General features: G+C 60.8%; 10 protein-coding genes across 10 annotated transcripts in view; 7 read left to right on the plus strand and 3 right to left on the minus strand.

Moving 5' to 3' along the window:
* VTJ04DRAFT_9942 (uncharacterized protein) overlaps positions 1-3,011 on the plus strand; it is a gene marked incomplete at both ends in the record, with an annotated part of 5,031 nt that extends 2,020 nt beyond the window's left edge. Inside the window, 4 exons of the mRNA XM_069368544.1 lie at positions 653-780; positions 831-1,529; positions 1,578-1,710; positions 1,760-3,011. Coding sequence (XP_069214677.1) covers positions 653-780; positions 831-1,529; positions 1,578-1,710; positions 1,760-3,011 — 2,212 coding nt within the window. The remainder of the gene's footprint in view (positions 1-652; positions 781-830; positions 1,530-1,577; positions 1,711-1,759) is intronic.
* A 47-nt stretch (positions 3,012-3,058) lies between these two features.
* On the minus strand, positions 3,059-3,289 carry VTJ04DRAFT_9943 (uncharacterized protein; the record flags this gene model as incomplete). Its single annotated transcript, XM_069368545.1, has 1 exon — positions 3,059-3,289. The coding sequence occupies one exon, from the start codon at positions 3,287-3,289 to the stop codon at positions 3,059-3,061; it is 231 nt and encodes a 76-aa protein (XP_069214678.1).
* Positions 3,290-3,349: 60 nt separating this feature from the next.
* VTJ04DRAFT_9944 (uncharacterized protein) lies at positions 3,350-3,556 on the plus strand (the record flags this gene model as incomplete). The annotated part of the gene is made up of 1 exon (XM_069368546.1): positions 3,350-3,556. One exon carries the CDS (start codon positions 3,350-3,352, stop codon positions 3,554-3,556), a length of 207 nt encoding a protein of 68 aa, XP_069214679.1.
* Positions 3,557-4,474: 918 nt separating this feature from the next.
* On the minus strand, positions 4,475-4,882 carry VTJ04DRAFT_9945 (uncharacterized protein; the record flags this gene model as incomplete). Its single annotated transcript, XM_069368547.1, has 1 exon — positions 4,475-4,882. One exon carries the CDS (start codon positions 4,880-4,882, stop codon positions 4,475-4,477), a length of 408 nt encoding a protein of 135 aa, XP_069214680.1.
* A 43-nt stretch (positions 4,883-4,925) lies between these two features.
* VTJ04DRAFT_9946 (uncharacterized protein) lies at positions 4,926-5,319 on the plus strand (the record flags this gene model as incomplete). The annotated part of the gene is made up of 2 exons (XM_069368548.1): positions 4,926-5,237; positions 5,302-5,319. 2 exons carry the CDS (start codon positions 4,926-4,928, stop codon positions 5,317-5,319), a joined length of 330 nt encoding a protein of 109 aa, XP_069214681.1.
* Positions 5,320-6,686: 1,367 nt separating this feature from the next.
* VTJ04DRAFT_9947 (uncharacterized protein) lies at positions 6,687-9,002 on the plus strand (the record flags this gene model as incomplete). The annotated part of the gene is made up of 1 exon (XM_069368549.1): positions 6,687-9,002. One exon carries the CDS (start codon positions 6,687-6,689, stop codon positions 9,000-9,002), a length of 2,316 nt encoding a protein of 771 aa, XP_069214682.1.
* Positions 9,003-9,062: 60 nt separating this feature from the next.
* Positions 9,063-9,558, plus strand: VTJ04DRAFT_9948 (uncharacterized protein; the record flags this gene model as incomplete). Its single annotated transcript, XM_069368550.1, has 2 exons — positions 9,063-9,348; positions 9,407-9,558. 2 exons carry the CDS (start codon positions 9,063-9,065, stop codon positions 9,556-9,558), a joined length of 438 nt encoding a protein of 145 aa, XP_069214683.1.
* Positions 9,559-9,620: 62 nt separating this feature from the next.
* On the minus strand, positions 9,621-10,958 carry VTJ04DRAFT_9949 (uncharacterized protein; the record flags this gene model as incomplete). Its single annotated transcript, XM_069368551.1, has 1 exon — positions 9,621-10,958. The coding sequence occupies one exon, from the start codon at positions 10,956-10,958 to the stop codon at positions 9,621-9,623; it is 1,338 nt and encodes a 445-aa protein (XP_069214684.1).
* Positions 10,959-11,921: 963 nt separating this feature from the next.
* Positions 11,922-13,691, plus strand: VTJ04DRAFT_9950 (uncharacterized protein; the record flags this gene model as incomplete). The annotated part of the gene is made up of 3 exons (XM_069368553.1): positions 11,922-12,303; positions 12,363-12,465; positions 12,512-13,691. 3 exons carry the CDS (start codon positions 11,922-11,924, stop codon positions 13,689-13,691), a joined length of 1,665 nt encoding a protein of 554 aa, XP_069214685.1.
* A 779-nt stretch (positions 13,692-14,470) lies between these two features.
* Positions 14,471-15,778, plus strand: VTJ04DRAFT_9951 (uncharacterized protein; the record flags this gene model as incomplete). Its single annotated transcript, XM_069368554.1, has 3 exons — positions 14,471-14,762; positions 14,897-14,948; positions 15,004-15,778. The coding sequence occupies 3 exons, from the start codon at positions 14,471-14,473 to the stop codon at positions 15,776-15,778; spliced, it is 1,119 nt and encodes a 372-aa protein (XP_069214686.1).
* Between the last annotated feature and the right edge of the window lie 205 nt (positions 15,779-15,983).

Raw genomic sequence — 15,983 nt, forward strand, 5'->3', positions numbered from 1 at the left:
GAGAGAGAGAGAGAGAGAGAGAGAGAGAGAGAGAGAGAGAGAGAGAGAGAGAGAGAGAGAGAGANAAGAGAGAGAGAGAGACAAGAGACAGAGAGGCCGACATCCAGCAAACCCATCAAGAATAACAAACCGTTGGCGCCAGTCAGCCTCTCCCCCCTCACACCCTGCCTTCAGCCAGACCCACCCACAGGCTGGCTCGCCCCTCAGGCTCGACTTTTTTTTCCCGCGCTCTGCGTCCGTCCCGGGCCCCCTTGGCTGGACCCAGGACCCAGGACCTAGCCGGCGGCTGGTGCGGACCAGGGGGACGAGGTACTCTCTCGGCCTGGTCGCCAGCAAAAGTGTACCTCCATGGTGGCAGAACGGCAAACCGGTCCTGGTGTTCGCTCATCACCGATTTCTCGCCCAGGTACCGCTCTCTCCACCTAAATCTACCCTCCTCCCTACCACCCGTCTTCCTCTCTCCTCTCTTTTCCTCTCACCTCCCTCTCGACTCTCCTCAAGAGGCCTGGACTAGACGGCCATCCTGCAGCTGAGCACGGTAGCAGTACGTTTTTTTTTCCTCCTGCATATATGACTCGCTGGCCCGGGAACAATAGAAGTCCCACCATTGGAGCCTTAACATTCTGACAGTATACTAAACAAAGCCCTGCAGTCTGCCCGCACTCTCTGCCAACCACCCGCTGGTCTTGTTGCGCAGTGACTCGCGCAACTGTCGACCCAAGCAGCTTGGATCTCACCACGAGGTTCTCGCCGAGTCTGAAGGCCCTCTCACTCATCATCGTTTCGACCTGCCCGTCCCAGGTCCAACACCGCAAAGCTGGAGCACGCAGCGGTCCCTCCATCGCACGCCCGAGGCCATCACGACCTCGAGCAACACGGCTCCGACACCTCAAGACACGAGTGGGTTGACCGGCGTCCGTCCTTCGTTCCGTCCCAGGCCTACTCGTCCAGCAGCGCCTCGTCGCCCCGGGTCGGCTCCATCTCCTCGGCCTCGGGCTCCACCTACTCGCCCTACACATCGGCCGCCTCGTCCAACGGTCCCAAAACTCCCGGGCCACTGTCTCCCGAAATCGCCCCTCCAGCGTACCAGCAGTATCCCGCCATGAACTCGGGCGGTCCCGAAATGTACTATCAGTCTCACATGTCGGCCGGGCAGCCGCCCGCCCAGCAGACCGTCACGTCGCCGTATACTCATCAGCAGCACCCTCACTCCCAGCCGCCGCTTCTTCAGCCAGGGCCCAGCCAGTATCCCAGCTACGGCAACCAATATGGCTACCCTACCAATGCCCTCCCGCCAGCACCTGGCCCGTCCAACGCCCTGACCGCTCCTCAGCCCGTTTTGCCGCTTCCCGGCCCCGTCACCCAGCCGACCCCCATCGGGCCTAACCCGTTCCCGGCCGGCTTCGACACGACGGGCCAGATCCAGCCGCCAGGCATGAAGCCGCGTGTGACGGCCACCCTGTGGGAAGACGAGGGGAGTCTGTGCTTCCAGGTCGAGGCCCGGGGTATCTGCGTTGCTCGTCGTGAGGGTAGGTTTTGCGTCAATTCCGAGCCAATGGGCTAGCTAACACGAACAGATAACCACATGATCAACGGCACCAAGCTGCTGAACGTGGCCGGCATGACGCGCGGCCGCCGCGACGGCATTCTCAAGAGCGAGAAACTGCGGCACGTCGTCAAAATTGGCCCGATGCATCTCAAGGGTGTCTGGTGAGTTTTTGTCCTGACTTGTGTTTACGACCACCTCTAACAACCCCAGGATCCCGTTCGAGAGGGCTCTCGACTTTGCCAACAAGGAAAAGATCACCGAGCTCCTGTATCCTCTTTTCGTCCACAACATTGGCGCGTTGCTCTGCCACCCGACCAACCAGAGCAGGAATCAGGTCATGGCCGCGGCGCACCGCAAGCACGACGCCCTTCGTCCGCCACCGCCGCTCCCGGCGCTTCATCACCCGCTGGCGTTGCCCGGTCCTCCGGGCCCGCTGTCTCACCAGCCGCCCATGTCCCGGCCGTCCATCGACCGCACGCAATCCTTCCCGACGCCGCCCGCCAGCGCGTCCACCGTCATGGGCAACATGAACGGCACCGACGGGTTCCAGTGGAACCAGCAGGGCATGACCAACGGCCAGAACACCAACCAGATCTCGATCGACACGAGGCTCAACAACAACGGCGCCTCGCTGCCCAACACCCCGGCCACCACCCCGCCGGCCAACTCGATCCAGAGCATTCAGTACCCGGCCGCCAGCCAGCCCTACGACAACTCGCGGCAGATGTACCAGACATCGGCGCCTCAGACATCGTCGTATCCTCCACCCACCTCGACCCAGGACAGCCGCATCTACGGCCACGGCAACACCACCTACGTCAAGAGCGAGATGGCGCCGCCCCCGAGCCGCAACGGCACGTCCAACGGCGAGCAGGCCGACTCCAAGCCGCCCAACGGCCAGACCGCCGAGTCCGCCAACCCGCCCGAGGACGAGCAAGACCACGAGCACGACGGCGAGTACACGCACGACAGCGGTGCCTACGACTCCAACCGCGGCTCCTACAACTACTCGGCGCCACCGGTCACGTCGCTGCAGAACGACCACTCCCATCTTACCTCGGACATGTCGGGCTCACCGCACCAGGCCGGGTCCGGGCGGGCTACTCCGCGCACCGCTGCTCCCCAGCCCTACTACTCACAGGGCTACAACAGCCCGCCGCGTGTGGGCCAAACCTCGAGCAATCTGTACAGCGTCATGAGCAACGAGCGGTCGTCGGCGCCGAACGGCTCGTCGACCAGCGACGTGTATGGCTCTGGCCAGAGCGAGATGAGCTCGTCGATGCAGAACGGGTACTCGCAGCCGTCGATGAACGGGTCGCTCGGCAAGCGCGGCCGCGACGACCAGGACGATGACCGGTCGGATCTCAAGCGCCAGCGCAAGTTTGAGGGGTCGGCGATGAACTCGCCGACGTATAATAACCAGATGGCGCAGCCCGTGGCGGCTGCCGCGCGGCGGAGGTGAGGGTGAGGTGAAGGGATGAGGTCTAGGCATTTTCCTTTTTTCTCTTTTTATTTTCCGCCTGGACCTCGACCTGCTCCCCTACCGCCGAAGGGGGGTACAATGGAACGAACCAACAGACGACCGATATGACGAACGAGCAGAGCGAAAGACGATGGCATGCTGGACGATCTCTGATTTTTATGTTGCATACACCGTACGTACACAGACACGAACGCCACGTCTCGCCGGGGAGGACAAAATAATGGGTTTGTATACGGGTTTTTGCGCTTTTCTATCATGAATGGGGATCGGGGAGCGGGGGATGATCAGGACACCATCTTGGGGCGTTTTGTTTTCTGATGGATGACGGGTGGAAGAGTAATCTAATCAGCCCCCTTGATCGTCTTGTCTTCTCCGTTTCTCTTTCCCCCTCCCCTCGCTGGCGCTCGTTCGTTCATTGGTTATCTCGTTTGTTCGTTGGGGGTTCTGATTTTTTTTTCTTTTTTTGGACAAAGAAAAAGACGCACGGCATGGCACGCACGGCTACGCACAGCAGCAGTTGTTAGGGGGCACCGCCTGATATGAGCCTAGGCTGGTTGCTTCTTGCTGCGGACATGGCAGTTTTTTTTGTGGTCATTTCATTTTTTTCATCTCTTGTTTTTTTATGATGACCGGGTATGACCTCTATGAAATGACAAGACTTTTCTTTGTTCGTTTCCGTCCTTTCCTCCTCGCTGAAGGGGGAAGGGGTTTCAAGGTGGCGGATAGGCGGGCTGGCTGGGTGGAAGAGTAGGGATCAATGGGGATAGTCATCGGTTCATCTTGTTCGTCTGTCTTGTCAGTCATGTTTTTGATCTAGTGGTTGAATGTGTACGATCTCTGTGTGTCTGGTTTTTCAGAGATGGATGGACGGACATGAGGACTTCCCCAACCTTTGACTCGTACTCTTCCAGCCTGTTCGCCTGTCGATGATGTCAATTCTTTTTCCTAGTTGGCCCGACTTTTTTCTTGCGTCGTCTTGATCTCCTTGATGATGATGATGATATGACCCTCCCAATGAAGTTTTTGCTGTTTCAAGATTGGAATGCTTGTTTTGCTTTGCTTGGCCTTGAGTGTGTTTTGTTTATGAGATGATCAGATGATGAGATGGATAAAAGTTTGTTTACGGATGATGAGAATATGGAAGTTTCTATCTTCTCATGCCCGGGCGTTTCTCGAGTGACAGTCGAGGAGTGGAAGACGGTGCTTCACAGCCTCAGATTTCAGCCTCTCCTGCTTTGTTTCTCGAGTGATTTCAAATTGAGCTAGCAGGGAGAAATGGTGCTTTAACCGCCTCACATTTCAGCCTCGAGGAGAACTGGGGACGTCCATAGCTTTCAGTTAACTCATTCACACTTAAGAAACATTTATATATCACGAGAGCTCCACAAAAACCGTGTCACAATCCCGTTACCATTGACGCCATCTCATTTCCCATTGACTAATTAGTGTACATGCCGACAAAAGAAGCCCTCTCCACGGATCCCATTTATCTTCTTTGACTCATCCATCTCTTGATCCAGACGGAACGAGGCCGGGGCCGACATGGAATGAGCAGAACGACGGCCCTCCGGCTCGCGCTCCGGCTCACGAAGAGCCGCGGCCGGATCGGCAAGGGACTCCGGGTCAGCGGCGCGGAAGAGAGGCCGAACAATCGGAACCACCCGCTCGGCACGGGGCACAACGGGCTGGTTGTTGTCAGCCGGGGCCGGGCGAGAACGGGCCTCGCTGTTGTGGACGGGGCCAGGGCGAAGAGGCACCGGTTCTGCAGCCGGCCCGGCTTCGTCACTCATCCCGGGGGCCGCCGAGCTCCTGGACTTGCCAACCATCATGGCGGTTGCCCTCCACGCCATCCTGCTCCACGGCCTGCCGCCGCCGCCAGCTTCAACGTCGCGGATGCCACCCGTTATCTATTTATACCTACAGCTCCCTTCGGCTCCCGCGACCGGCCCTGCTCCCGGGCCTGCTATTTACCCTGCCGGCCCCGCCAACCACCGGCGCTCTGCTCGGCCTCCGCGCCGCTTCAGTCCCCTACCTGCTCCCCGCCCCGCCGGCCTGCACTTCGAGGGGTGGAGGATCCCAGGCACGCACCTCCCCGCGATCGCCTCTCCCGCCCGCCCCAACTTCAACTTTGGGGCCGACCGCCCGGCATCTGCGCGACCGGCGCCGGCGTCGCGTCGTGCCCTCTCCTACACCAGGCCCAGCCAGGTTCTTCCCTTTTCACGGCCCGTGCATTCTGAAAGCGCACGAACAAGTTTCGAACCTTCTCCAGTTCAAGGATACCGACTGACCAGCCCACAGATATTTTTCCATATATCAAAAAACCCATCTTCCAGGTTCGACTGGCTCCGAATCAAGGTCAACATATCCAAGCCGACGATGACCAAGATACCGAAGAGACGGCCATATATTCCACATCTCTGGGCCGTCCCAATGCTGACATTGTTTTGATCTGACAGGACAACCTGGAATGCCGGCCATGATCCCACGAGAAGGGATGGAACCCTGGAAGCATATGCCATTCTCTTCTTTTGTTTTTCCCTCAACTATGATCCTTCAACTGTAATACTCACCAGCCGAGCACTGCGCGGGGTTTTCCAACCTGCTCCGCACCATCAACTTGCATTACTTCCCGGCTCTCCCCAAGATAGACAATCATTCTCTTGTAGGTTTGACCATCGACGATAAAACATCACCACACGCCTGCCAACCTGCTCATCCCGTCTTGGTTTCGGTTCAGTGGTAGCGCTGTCCCCGCAGCATCAACGATGACGACTGCCCCCGGCCACTGTGTCGCCTGTGCCATATGGCACGACTCAGTTTAGTGCCCGTGGGGGAGATTGTAAGTTTCATATCTTTTCCTCTCTTCTTTCTTTCTTTCTTTCTATTTGTCTATCTTTCCTGGTTCTTGTTTTGCTTTGTTTCTGTATATACTAGCTTCTGTTGTATAACTACTTAATACATGCCTCTCCATCATTCACTCGCTCGTTCACTCTCAGTCTCACTCTCAGTGACAGTTTCAGTCTTCCTCTCTCACTCGCACACTCTCTCATTTTCTCTCTCTCGTTCTCTGTCCCCAAGGTGTGAATGTACATATATAGGCGTATTCCTACTTGTAGCATTTATTCTTTGAATTAACGGCGTCCGAAAGCGCCATGTTTGGGTTAAACAAACGCTGGGTATGTCCGCCCAGCAGCGATTCATGCGGTCATCGCCATGACAACAGCATTCCCGCTCGCCACAGAACTCTCCTCACCCCGACACAACATTTCACCCTAACCCTGACGCAGTGTCCCTACAAACGGTCCTGCAGGGGCAAGGGGACGCACGTGACTTTCCGCTGGTTGCTAGGCCACAGGCATAAACATGCCAGGATGGGGCTGTCCGCGATTGGCTGGAACTGGCTGGGGAAGGAACAAAGGCCCCCATGAAAAGCAATTTCCCAGAAGGGGAGGAAACATGCGAAACACACGAAACATCAACACAACTTCCCAACCGCTGATCCCACGACTCTCGCCGTCTTGTTTGCTTAGCAGCGAGACAGCGATCGCGGTTTGACCGAGAGGCCCAGTGGATGATTTTATTCTGGTTCTCCAGGAAAAAGATCGCCGACATTCGCCTCCTCCGCTCCATCCTGACTCACCCAACATTCCCCCCATGGCAACGCCATTGACGCCGACACCCAGCGCGGCGCTCAACTCGACGCCCGCTTCCAACCCCCACAGCGACTTTGACGACGCCCAGAAACTCCCCAGCAACCGGGAAAACCGAATCAGCAACGGCAGCAGCACCGGCAGCCTGTCGCATCTCCGAGACGAGCTTGCCTCTCCGACGGCGCGGGGCCCCTCACCGCCAAAACCCCGTCCCGGGTCGCGCATCATGTCGGGCCACGAGCTTTCTCCTCTCAAGATTTTGCAGCAATCTTCCTCGGGCGACGAAACTTCGTCTCCTGCCAAGGCCATGCCGCCGCCCGCGTCGCTCAACAGCCCCCGCAAACCCCCCATCAAGCGGTTCCCTGTCAAGGTCAGCCAGCCGGGCGCTCCCGCGACCGAATCGCCGCGCCGTTCCGTCGAGGAGCGCCGCCCGTCCAACGACCGCCTGGCTAGCCTCCCCGAGGTGGTCCGGGAGAACCAAGGCCTGAAACACGCGATCGACATTTTCGAGGACGAGGTCAACGCTATTAACGAGGTGGAAATGGAGGACGTGGCCGACGAGCCCAAGGAAGCCGCCCCGCAGCGGCGGGGGTCCCGAGACGCGGGCCGGCCGGACGAGAGCCGGCTGGGAGACGACGACCACGACGACACCATGGTCAGCACCTTCAGCACCTTCTCGGCGGTGCCGACGCTCACGACGCTGGCCCAGATGCGCAGCGAGAGCCCGACGAAGTTCTCCGCGCTGGGCGGCGCCACGCCACGGCCGACGAGGACGCCGCGGGCAGGAGCCTCGGCCGACTCGGGCAACACGACCAACCTGATGGATTTCACCGAGCAGCTGCGCTACGGAGCTTACGGCGCGCAGCCGACGCCCTCACGGCGCGCTGGAGGCCAGGGAGTGGCGGCCACGCCGCAACGCAACGGCAATGGGATGAGCCTGTTGGACTTTGACCTCCCTCCGGCGCCGACGCCGCGCAGCATCCCGACCATCACGCCACGCGAGCTCGAGTCGCTCAAGTCGGGGTTCCTGTCGGAGATCAGCAGCCTCAAGGCGTCGCTCAGCGGCAAGGAAGCCGAGGTGCAGTCGCTCAAGACGGCAGTGGGCGACGCTGAGAAGCGGGTCGGCGAGTGCATGGAGCAGCTGCGCGAGGTGCAGGCGGTGCGCGAGCTGCTGCAGACGGAAAAGGACACCTGGGAACGGCGGGGGCGCGAGCTGGAGGCGGTGCTGCGCCAGGTCCGCGAGCAGTTTGTGGCGTGCCAGCGCGAGCGCGAGGAGCTCGAGTACAAGCTGGACGAGGCCGAGAAGCGGCGCGAGGCGGCCGAAATGATGGCCCAGGACGCCGAGAGCAAGATGGCGGGCATGCGCGCGGGTAAGGCCAGCGCGGAGGCTGCGGCGGCAGCGGCCGCCGACGGGTCCAAGCCGCCGCTCCCGTCCAACAAGGAGGTCGAGCTCGCTGTCGAGCGCGTCGCGCGCGAGCTGCACGCCCTGTACAAGAGCAAGCACGAAACCAAGGTGGCCGCTCTCAAGAAGTCGTATGAGGCGCGCTGGGAGAAGAAGGTCAAGGGGTTGCAGGCGCAGGTGGATCAGCTCACGCAAGAAAACGAGGAGCTCCGGCACAACGCGCGGCTGGCCAACGGCGGGGCCCTGGACGAGGCGCAGGCGCGGCTGCGGGATCTCGAGGAGGCTCGGGCGCGCGACGCGGCGCAGATCCGGGAGCTCCAGGCCGAGGTGGAAAAGGTGGAGGCGGTGCTGCGGACGGTGCAGGCGGACAACGACGAGCTGCGGGTGCTGCTGGAGCGGGAGCGCGTCGAAAAGGGCGAGCTGGTGATGCTGGCCGAGGAGATGATGAACATGCAGCAGAGTTTTGCGGCGACGCCGATTCCGGAGGAGGAGGATCCTGTCGCGTCACAGCCGCCGCCAGAGCCAACCCCCGCGCGGGAGCGTTCTCCTGCTCCTCCTGCGGCCGCAAAGACTCCCAACCGCCGCCTGTCCTCGGGGATCGCGTCGACGGCCCGCACCCCCGGCACCTCGGCGAACACGTCGTCCTTCCGCATGTCGATGAACGGGCCCCCCACCGGGCTGCGCACCTCGGGCCTGCGGGCGCCGGGGACCAAGTCTTCGGTGGGGGAGAGCCGGATCGGCCGGGGTCTGGCGCACGAGCGGACCAAGAGCGCGGCGAGCACGGGGAGCAACGGCAGCGCATATGAAGGGCGCGGAGGGCTGCCGAGGCCGGGGTCGGGACAGGGAGTGAGAGGGGGAGGGATAATGAGTTCTATTGAGAGGATGGGAGGGAGGAGGATTGGTGGTGGGGAGTACTAGTGAGGGTTTCTTTCGTTGGTTTGCATGGAGGAGTCCGCTCTTGTACGACGATGACGACGAATGATGCGCGATGATGATGAGGGACGGTTATCGTTACGACACATGGGAAGGTTGCAGAGACCGTTCGTTTGTTCTTCTTTGCTTTATCTACATCGAGGACATACCCGGAGGCGTGGATGGGTTCATGTATTCGCCTGGCTTGCATTTTCCTGGGGTCATGGAGGAGAGCAGATCGGTGCACGCCGAGTTACTCTTCTAGTTTCCTTGATGTTTACTTGCTCCTGTCTCATCGGGTGGCGGTCATGGGTTCCAGGTTGGATGTTTGGCAGGAGGGGAGGCGGTCAAGGTTTTTGGGTTCTCTCTGCTCATACTCGGCGATGGGTTCTTTACCGGGGCTCATGTAGTGGTCGTGTCTTGTATTGTTTGGTGTCTAATCAACTTTTCATTCATGTCATGCCGCTTTTGTCTCGCTTCCGCTCATGTCGTGCCTTTTTTTTTTCTCTCATCATATCTGAGCCGTTTTTTTCTGCCGTTACCATGCTTTTGGAACCCCTAAATGCATTCCCAAACCCGACACTGAGCTCTTTCAAGCTTCGTCCATACAACCCCCTATCTCGCCTACAACGGCAACGACTCATGCAAATACCTCTTCTTCCCCTCCCCCTCCCCATACGCCGCGCTCACCTGCCCCGTCCCCCGCAGCTTGTACTTGTAAATCATCAACCCCTCCAGCCCGACCGGCCCGCGCGAATGAATCTTGTTGGTGCTGATGCCCACCTCGGTGCCGAACCCGTACCGCGTGCCATCGGCAAACCGCGTCGACGCGTTCCAGTACACGCCCGACGAGTCCACGGCCCCCATAAACTTCTCGGCCTGCGCCGCGTCCGACGTCACGATGCAGTCCGTGTGGTGCGACCCGTGCGTGTTGATGTGCGCAATGGCCTCGTCCACGCCCGACACCGTCTTGACGGCCAGGGTGAGCGTGAGGAACTCGGTGTCGTAGTCTTCCGGGGTTGCATCGAGCAGAGTAAGCCCCGGGACCGAGCCCAGGGCCGCCTTGCTGGCGGGATCGCACCGCAGCGAAACTCCCTTAGCGGCGAGCGCGGAGGCCACGGTGGGCAGGAGAGTCGTCAGCGCGGCGTCTTGGACGAGGAGCGTCTCGAGACTGTTGCAGGCCGCAGGATAGCTGGTCTTGGAGTCGACAATGACGTCGGCGGCGAGGACCGGGTCGGCGGAGGCGTCGAGGTACAGCGCGCAGAGCCCGTCAGCGTGGCCGAGCACCGGAATGCGTGTCGAATTCTTGACATAGCGCACCAGATCGCTCGACCCGCGCGGGATCACCAGGTCGATGTAGCGGTCGAGCGCCAGAAGCTCAGGGATGACGTCGCGGGTCGTGACGAGCTGGATGGCGTCGTTGGGCACCGTTGTGCGCTCGAGGGCGGCCGAAATGACCTTGGAGATGGCGACAAACGACTCGGTCGACTCCTTGCCGCCCTTGAGGATGGCGGCGTTGGCGGACTTGATGGCGAGGGCGGCAATGTTGGCAATGACCTCGGGGCGGGCCTCGAAGATGATGAGCAGCACGCCGATGGGGCAGGTGACGCGCTCGAGCTCGAGGCCGTGATCGAGGCGGGTGCGGAGCGTCACGCGGCCGACGGGGTCCGGGAGGTCGCGGACGTCGAGGATGCCCTTGAGCATGTCGTCGAACTTGCCCTTCTTGCCGAGGTCGAGACGGGCGACCAGGCTCTGGCTCAGCTTGCCGTCGGCGGCGGCCTGGCGGGCGAGCTCGAGGTCGCGGGCGTTGGCGGCGAGGATATCGTCACGGGCGGCGGCGAGGGCATCGTGGATGGCGGTTAGGGCCTCGTTGCGGGCGTCGGCAGAGAGGGTTGCGAGGATGTGCGACGCCGACTTGGCAGCCTGGGCGGCTTCGGCGGGCGAGGCGTTGGTGAGGGACATGGTGTCAATTGGCGTCAGTGAGAGCTGGTCGGATTGGGTCGGAGAAGGTGGAAGAAAGGCCGGTCCCGAGACCGGAAGAGTCAATGTCGCAATGTCATTGTTGATGAGTCGATGCCCCGCGTATGCAAGGGGAAAAAATAAAGTGGGGCCGATGACGGGCCGGCCGAGTCCGTGAAGATTTATCCAGGGGGTTAGGGTTGGATATGCATGGTACTGTATCCGAAAGCGAATCCGAAGATTTTTTGCGTCTGTCTCTTTCAACAGTTATCTGACATATGTTGGACTGAGGAAGCGTCCCGTGTGGTCTTGAGGTATCTGAAAACACAGCATTCTGGAACCCAAGTCGTCGGCTTACCCTGGTTTATATCCCAGTTTCATAGCCGTCGGTTTCCTCACCGTGTTGTAACCTTCAAGCCCGCGGAAACCCACCAGCATGGATCCTCTGCCGACTGAGTCGGATGTGCCCCTGTAGACGTCATGCACAATGAGTTGGACCTAACTGCACCATGGAGTGCTACAAACCTCCCTCGCCGCCTCTCAATGGACGCGCCTCGGCGCTAACCTCGCGAGTCGGCGGTTTGCCAACAAAGAAGCCCAGCGGAACGATCCCGACCCTCCATTCCATCTGCCGTAGCTTTCATCCGAGGTTCACCGCGCCGAAAAGTGGACTCGGCCTCACCTCGATCCCGGCCGCCTTAATTCCGGCACTAGCCACCGCCGGCGGACATGTCCGCCAAAGAGTCACAGGGGCCGTCGCCCTGCCCATTTTTATTCCTGTTGGTAGCAGTGGTCCTGGCGATCTGACCTGCCAATGTTGTCATAGCCGGGGCTCGGTATTATTTAACTCTCATCATCGTCTGGTCTCCTTGCCTTCAAAACCTTGCCACCCTGTAAAACAAATCACCGTCGCCCGGATGTGTCAATCCCGGGTCCCCTCCTGTCATTCCATATCACCAAGACGCCATGGCTGTTGACGAACCCCCTGACGCCCGGGACAAGCCGGACCGGCCCGCCTCCGCGACCGCCGGCCGGGACCCGGATTCACACCGGGCAGAGCACTCGCACACCAGCGATGACGACGACCACGGCGTCAAGCCCACGGTCCACGAGCGCGAGCGGGCTGGCCCGGCGGAAAAGGATCCCGTCCGGCCACCCAGCATCCTCTCGTCGTACACAAACACCCGCGCCGTTCCGCGAAGCCAGCGCCGCGGGCTGCTTGGTCGGGTGGCGCTCATCCCTGAGGTCGAGAATCCCTACGAGTATAAGACGAGCACGAAATGGACGATTACGGCGATTGTTGCGCTGGCGGCTGCTGCGGCGCCGATGGGGAGTGGGATTTTTATGCGTAGGTTTTTCGTCATTTTTTTTCTTCTTCTTTTAAAAACCCCGGGCTAACCTGACCAGCCGCCCTCCCCAGCATGGCCGTCGACCTCGCCGTCCCTGAAACCATCACCAACATGACCATCTCCTTCTACATGCTGGCCATGGCCATCTTTCCCCTCTGGTGGTACAGTCTCCCTCTTCCTCGGTCTCTCCCCTCACTAACCCCCCAGGTCCTCCTTCTCCGAATCCCTCGGCCGCCGCACCATCTACATCGTCTCCTTCACCCTCTTCACCGTCTTTTCCGTCCTGTCCGCCCTCAGCGCCAACATCGCCATGCTCATCGTCATGCGCATCCTCGGCGGCGGCGCCTCCGCGTCCGTCCAGGCCGTCGGCGCCGGCACCATCGCCGACATCTGGGAACCCGCCCGCCGTGGCCGCGCCATGGGCATCTTCTATCTGGGCCCCCTCGTCGGCCCACTCTGCTCGCCCATCATCGGCGGCCTGCTGACCCAGCGCTTCGGCTGGCGCGCCACCATGTGGTTCCTGGCCGTCTACGGGGCCGTCATGATGGCCATGCTGGTGTTTTGCCTGCCCGAGACGTTGGCCGCGAAAAAGCCGCCAGCTTCTGCTGGCGCAGCAGACGGCGCCGAGCTGAGGAGAACCTCGACCGTCCAATCGATCCGCAAGACGGCCGGCCTCATCAAACGCTTCATCATCGACCCGCTGTCCGTCGTCGGGTACCTGCGCTACCCGCCCGTGCTGGTGGCCGTGTACTCGGCGTCGGCGGCCTTTTTCGCGCTCTTCGTGCTCAACATCTCGATCCAATCCACCTTCTCGTCGCCGCCATACGGGTTCAAGCCCATCCCGCTCGGCGCGCTTTACCTGGCGCCGTCGCTGGGTTACATCTCGGCGTCCATCTCGGGCGGGCCGTGGATCGACCGCATCATGGCGCGGGAGGCGCGCAAGGCCGGGCGGTACGATGCCGACGGCAAGCTGGTGTACCTGCCCGAGGACCGGATGCGGGAGAACATGTGGCTCGCGGCGGCGCTGTATCCGTGCGCCATGGTGGTGTACGGGTGGACGGCGGATAAGGGAATTCATTTCATGGTGCCCAGCGTGGCCAATTTCTTCTTTGGGTTCGGCAGCATGCTGGTGTTTGGCACGACGACGACCATGCTGACCGAGTTTATGCCCAAGCGGAGCAGCAGCGGGGTGGCGGTCAACAACATGGTCCGGAATGTGTTTTCGTGTATCGGGAGCCTGGTGGCGCAGCCGTTGATCGAGGCCATGGGGAACGGGTGGTTGTGCACGATGGTGGGCTTGTTTACGCTGGTGACGGGCAACGCGGCGGTTTGGGCGCTGCGGAGGAACGCGGCGAGGTGGAGGAGGGAGATGGATGGTGGGAAATAGATTTGGTGATTTGGTGATTTGGTTATTGGTTGGATAAAGGGTTATTGGTGATGGCATGCTGGATAATGAGTAGACGACTAATGTTCAGATATTTAATGATATGAGATATGTTGCTTGAAAATGACGGGTTTTCCCAGATATTGAAAGAAATAATCTTGCTGAATCCTATCATAAGAGTCTGAGCTGAGTGAGTTGAGTGCCTCACATCTCGTCGTCGTTGGTTCAACCTAATCCTCTTACAGCCCTGGATGATGTCAGCATAGGCCCTGATTCTTCGTATACGCACCTCTACCTGGATCCCCGTATATCCATCCATCCCGACGGCGTGCTTCTGGACTCCCGCTCAGAGTCGCACCGGGGTGGGGTTTCGTGCATTATGGCCTGGTCGCCTGCGATGAACGCGGCGGGATGGATGGTGTGAATCCCCCGCCGGCCTGCATGCCACTCCGGGTGATTTGCAGAGGATTTTGGACATTGATGAAGGCCCGGGGAAGATGCATGTTGTTGGACAGATTTGAGCCAGCCTTGCTTCGTTTTCTTCAGTTTCTCACTCATCAAGTTGAGGGTGAATTCCCGCGCCAACAGAGCTTCCTTGCATCGGCCCATCGCCGCCAACGGGGCTTGGCCGGTCTTGGTCTGCCAGCCTCAAAGCTTGAGCGCGCCGCGGAAAAGCTGCCGTTGTTCCCAGCGCCGACGGCTGTCCTTGTTGCGAAAAGACACCGAAACGGATAGACAGCTTGCCAGGATCGATTGATATCCTCCAACTTCAGACCATCTCAATGCGCTCACGACCAAGGCGACCAGCTCGAAGCAAAACTCGGCCCATGACCCGGCCGCGACCGCAGACCGTCGGGTGGCTGCTGCTGCCACTGCTGGCGACCGTCGATGGCGTCGGCGCCGTTGCGGCGCATGCAGCCCGTGATGCCGGCGCAGACGCAGCTTCGACAGACCTTGATGTCGCCGCCGTCGAGACCGCCGCGCTCTTCCCGCGCGAGTATTATCTGGCGCCGGGGCTGCCTGCACAAAAGCTCCAGGCGAGACAGGCTGGGTGTCAGCCGGGAACGCATCCATGTAGGTATTTCCTCCTGTCCTTGAGGTCGGATATGAGAGACGATGCCTCGTTCGACCTGTGGTTTGAGTCTGGATGGGAATACGAGTTGCGCATGCATGAGTGTGAGTGAACATAGCTAACATGAGTTGAACAGGTCACGATATCGGGCCTGCTGGCGAGGGGATATGCTGCCCGAATGATATGTAGTACGTGCCTTTTCTCTCCTCCTGTCTCATCCCTCTCTCTCACTAACCAACCCAGCTGCGTCATCAACCCCTCCAATTTCACCGCCGCCTGCTGCGCCATCGGCTCGCACTGCGGCTCGCCCTGCTCCGCATCCCTCTACCAATGCCTCACCACCAGCACCATCACCCTCTCATCCACACGCACCGTCAACATCCAAACACGCGCCGCCGCCCTCCACCCGCGACAAGAACCCCTCACCACCACCACCGTCCTCTCGGCCTGCTGTCCCCGCCGCTGCCCCTCCACCTCGCAATTCCTCTGCGCCACGACCGCCGGGGCAGGCTGCTGCGGCTACGGCGCGACGTGCACCACGTCGGCCGGCACGGGGCTCTGCGTCCCGACCGACGACCCTAGCACCATCGCCACCAACACCGTCGACCCTACCCTCATCGCCCCGCCGGGATGCGAGACTGGCCAGATCTCGTGCGCCGCGTCGCTGGGCGGCGGGTGCTGCGCCGCCACGCAGGTATGTACGCTGGTCAGCGGCGGGGTGTATTGTGCCGAGACGGCGCCGGCGGCGGCGGATGTAGTGGACGAGGACGGCGGCGGGTTGGCGACCGGAGCGATTGCGGGGATCGCGGTCGGGGCGGTGGTTGGTGTGGCGGTTTTGCTGGGGGTGGTGGTTTGGTGGTTGAGGAGGAGGAGGGAGGGGGGTGGTGGAGGACAAGGTCATCGGCGAGGCGAACGGCGTGAATGGGTCGACGGGAAGACGGAGAGGGACGGCCGGGTTGGTGGGCAGGATTATCGGCGGGAGCGGTGGGAGCGCCGGGATGACGCCGGGGAGGCATGACTTGTCGGACGGCGCGGGATCGGAGAGGTTGCCCGGCTTGCCGCAGGACTATCACGGGCCGGAGCCGGCGGTGGGACCGTACACGGAGCCGGTGACGCCGGGCGGGATTCGGGATATCATGCTGCCTACGGGGGGCAGGCCGTTGCAGCCGCACGGACCGGGAGATATTGCGGCGCCGGTGGAGCTGGATTCGACCGAGAGGGCG

The sequence above is a fragment of the Mycothermus thermophilus genome (genome assembly GCF_041956435.1).
Source record: "Mycothermus thermophilus strain CBS 625.91 unplaced genomic scaffold VTJ04scaffold_7, whole genome shotgun sequence".
Taxonomy (NCBI): domain Eukaryota; kingdom Fungi; phylum Ascomycota; class Sordariomycetes; order Sordariales; family Chaetomiaceae; genus Mycothermus; species Mycothermus thermophilus.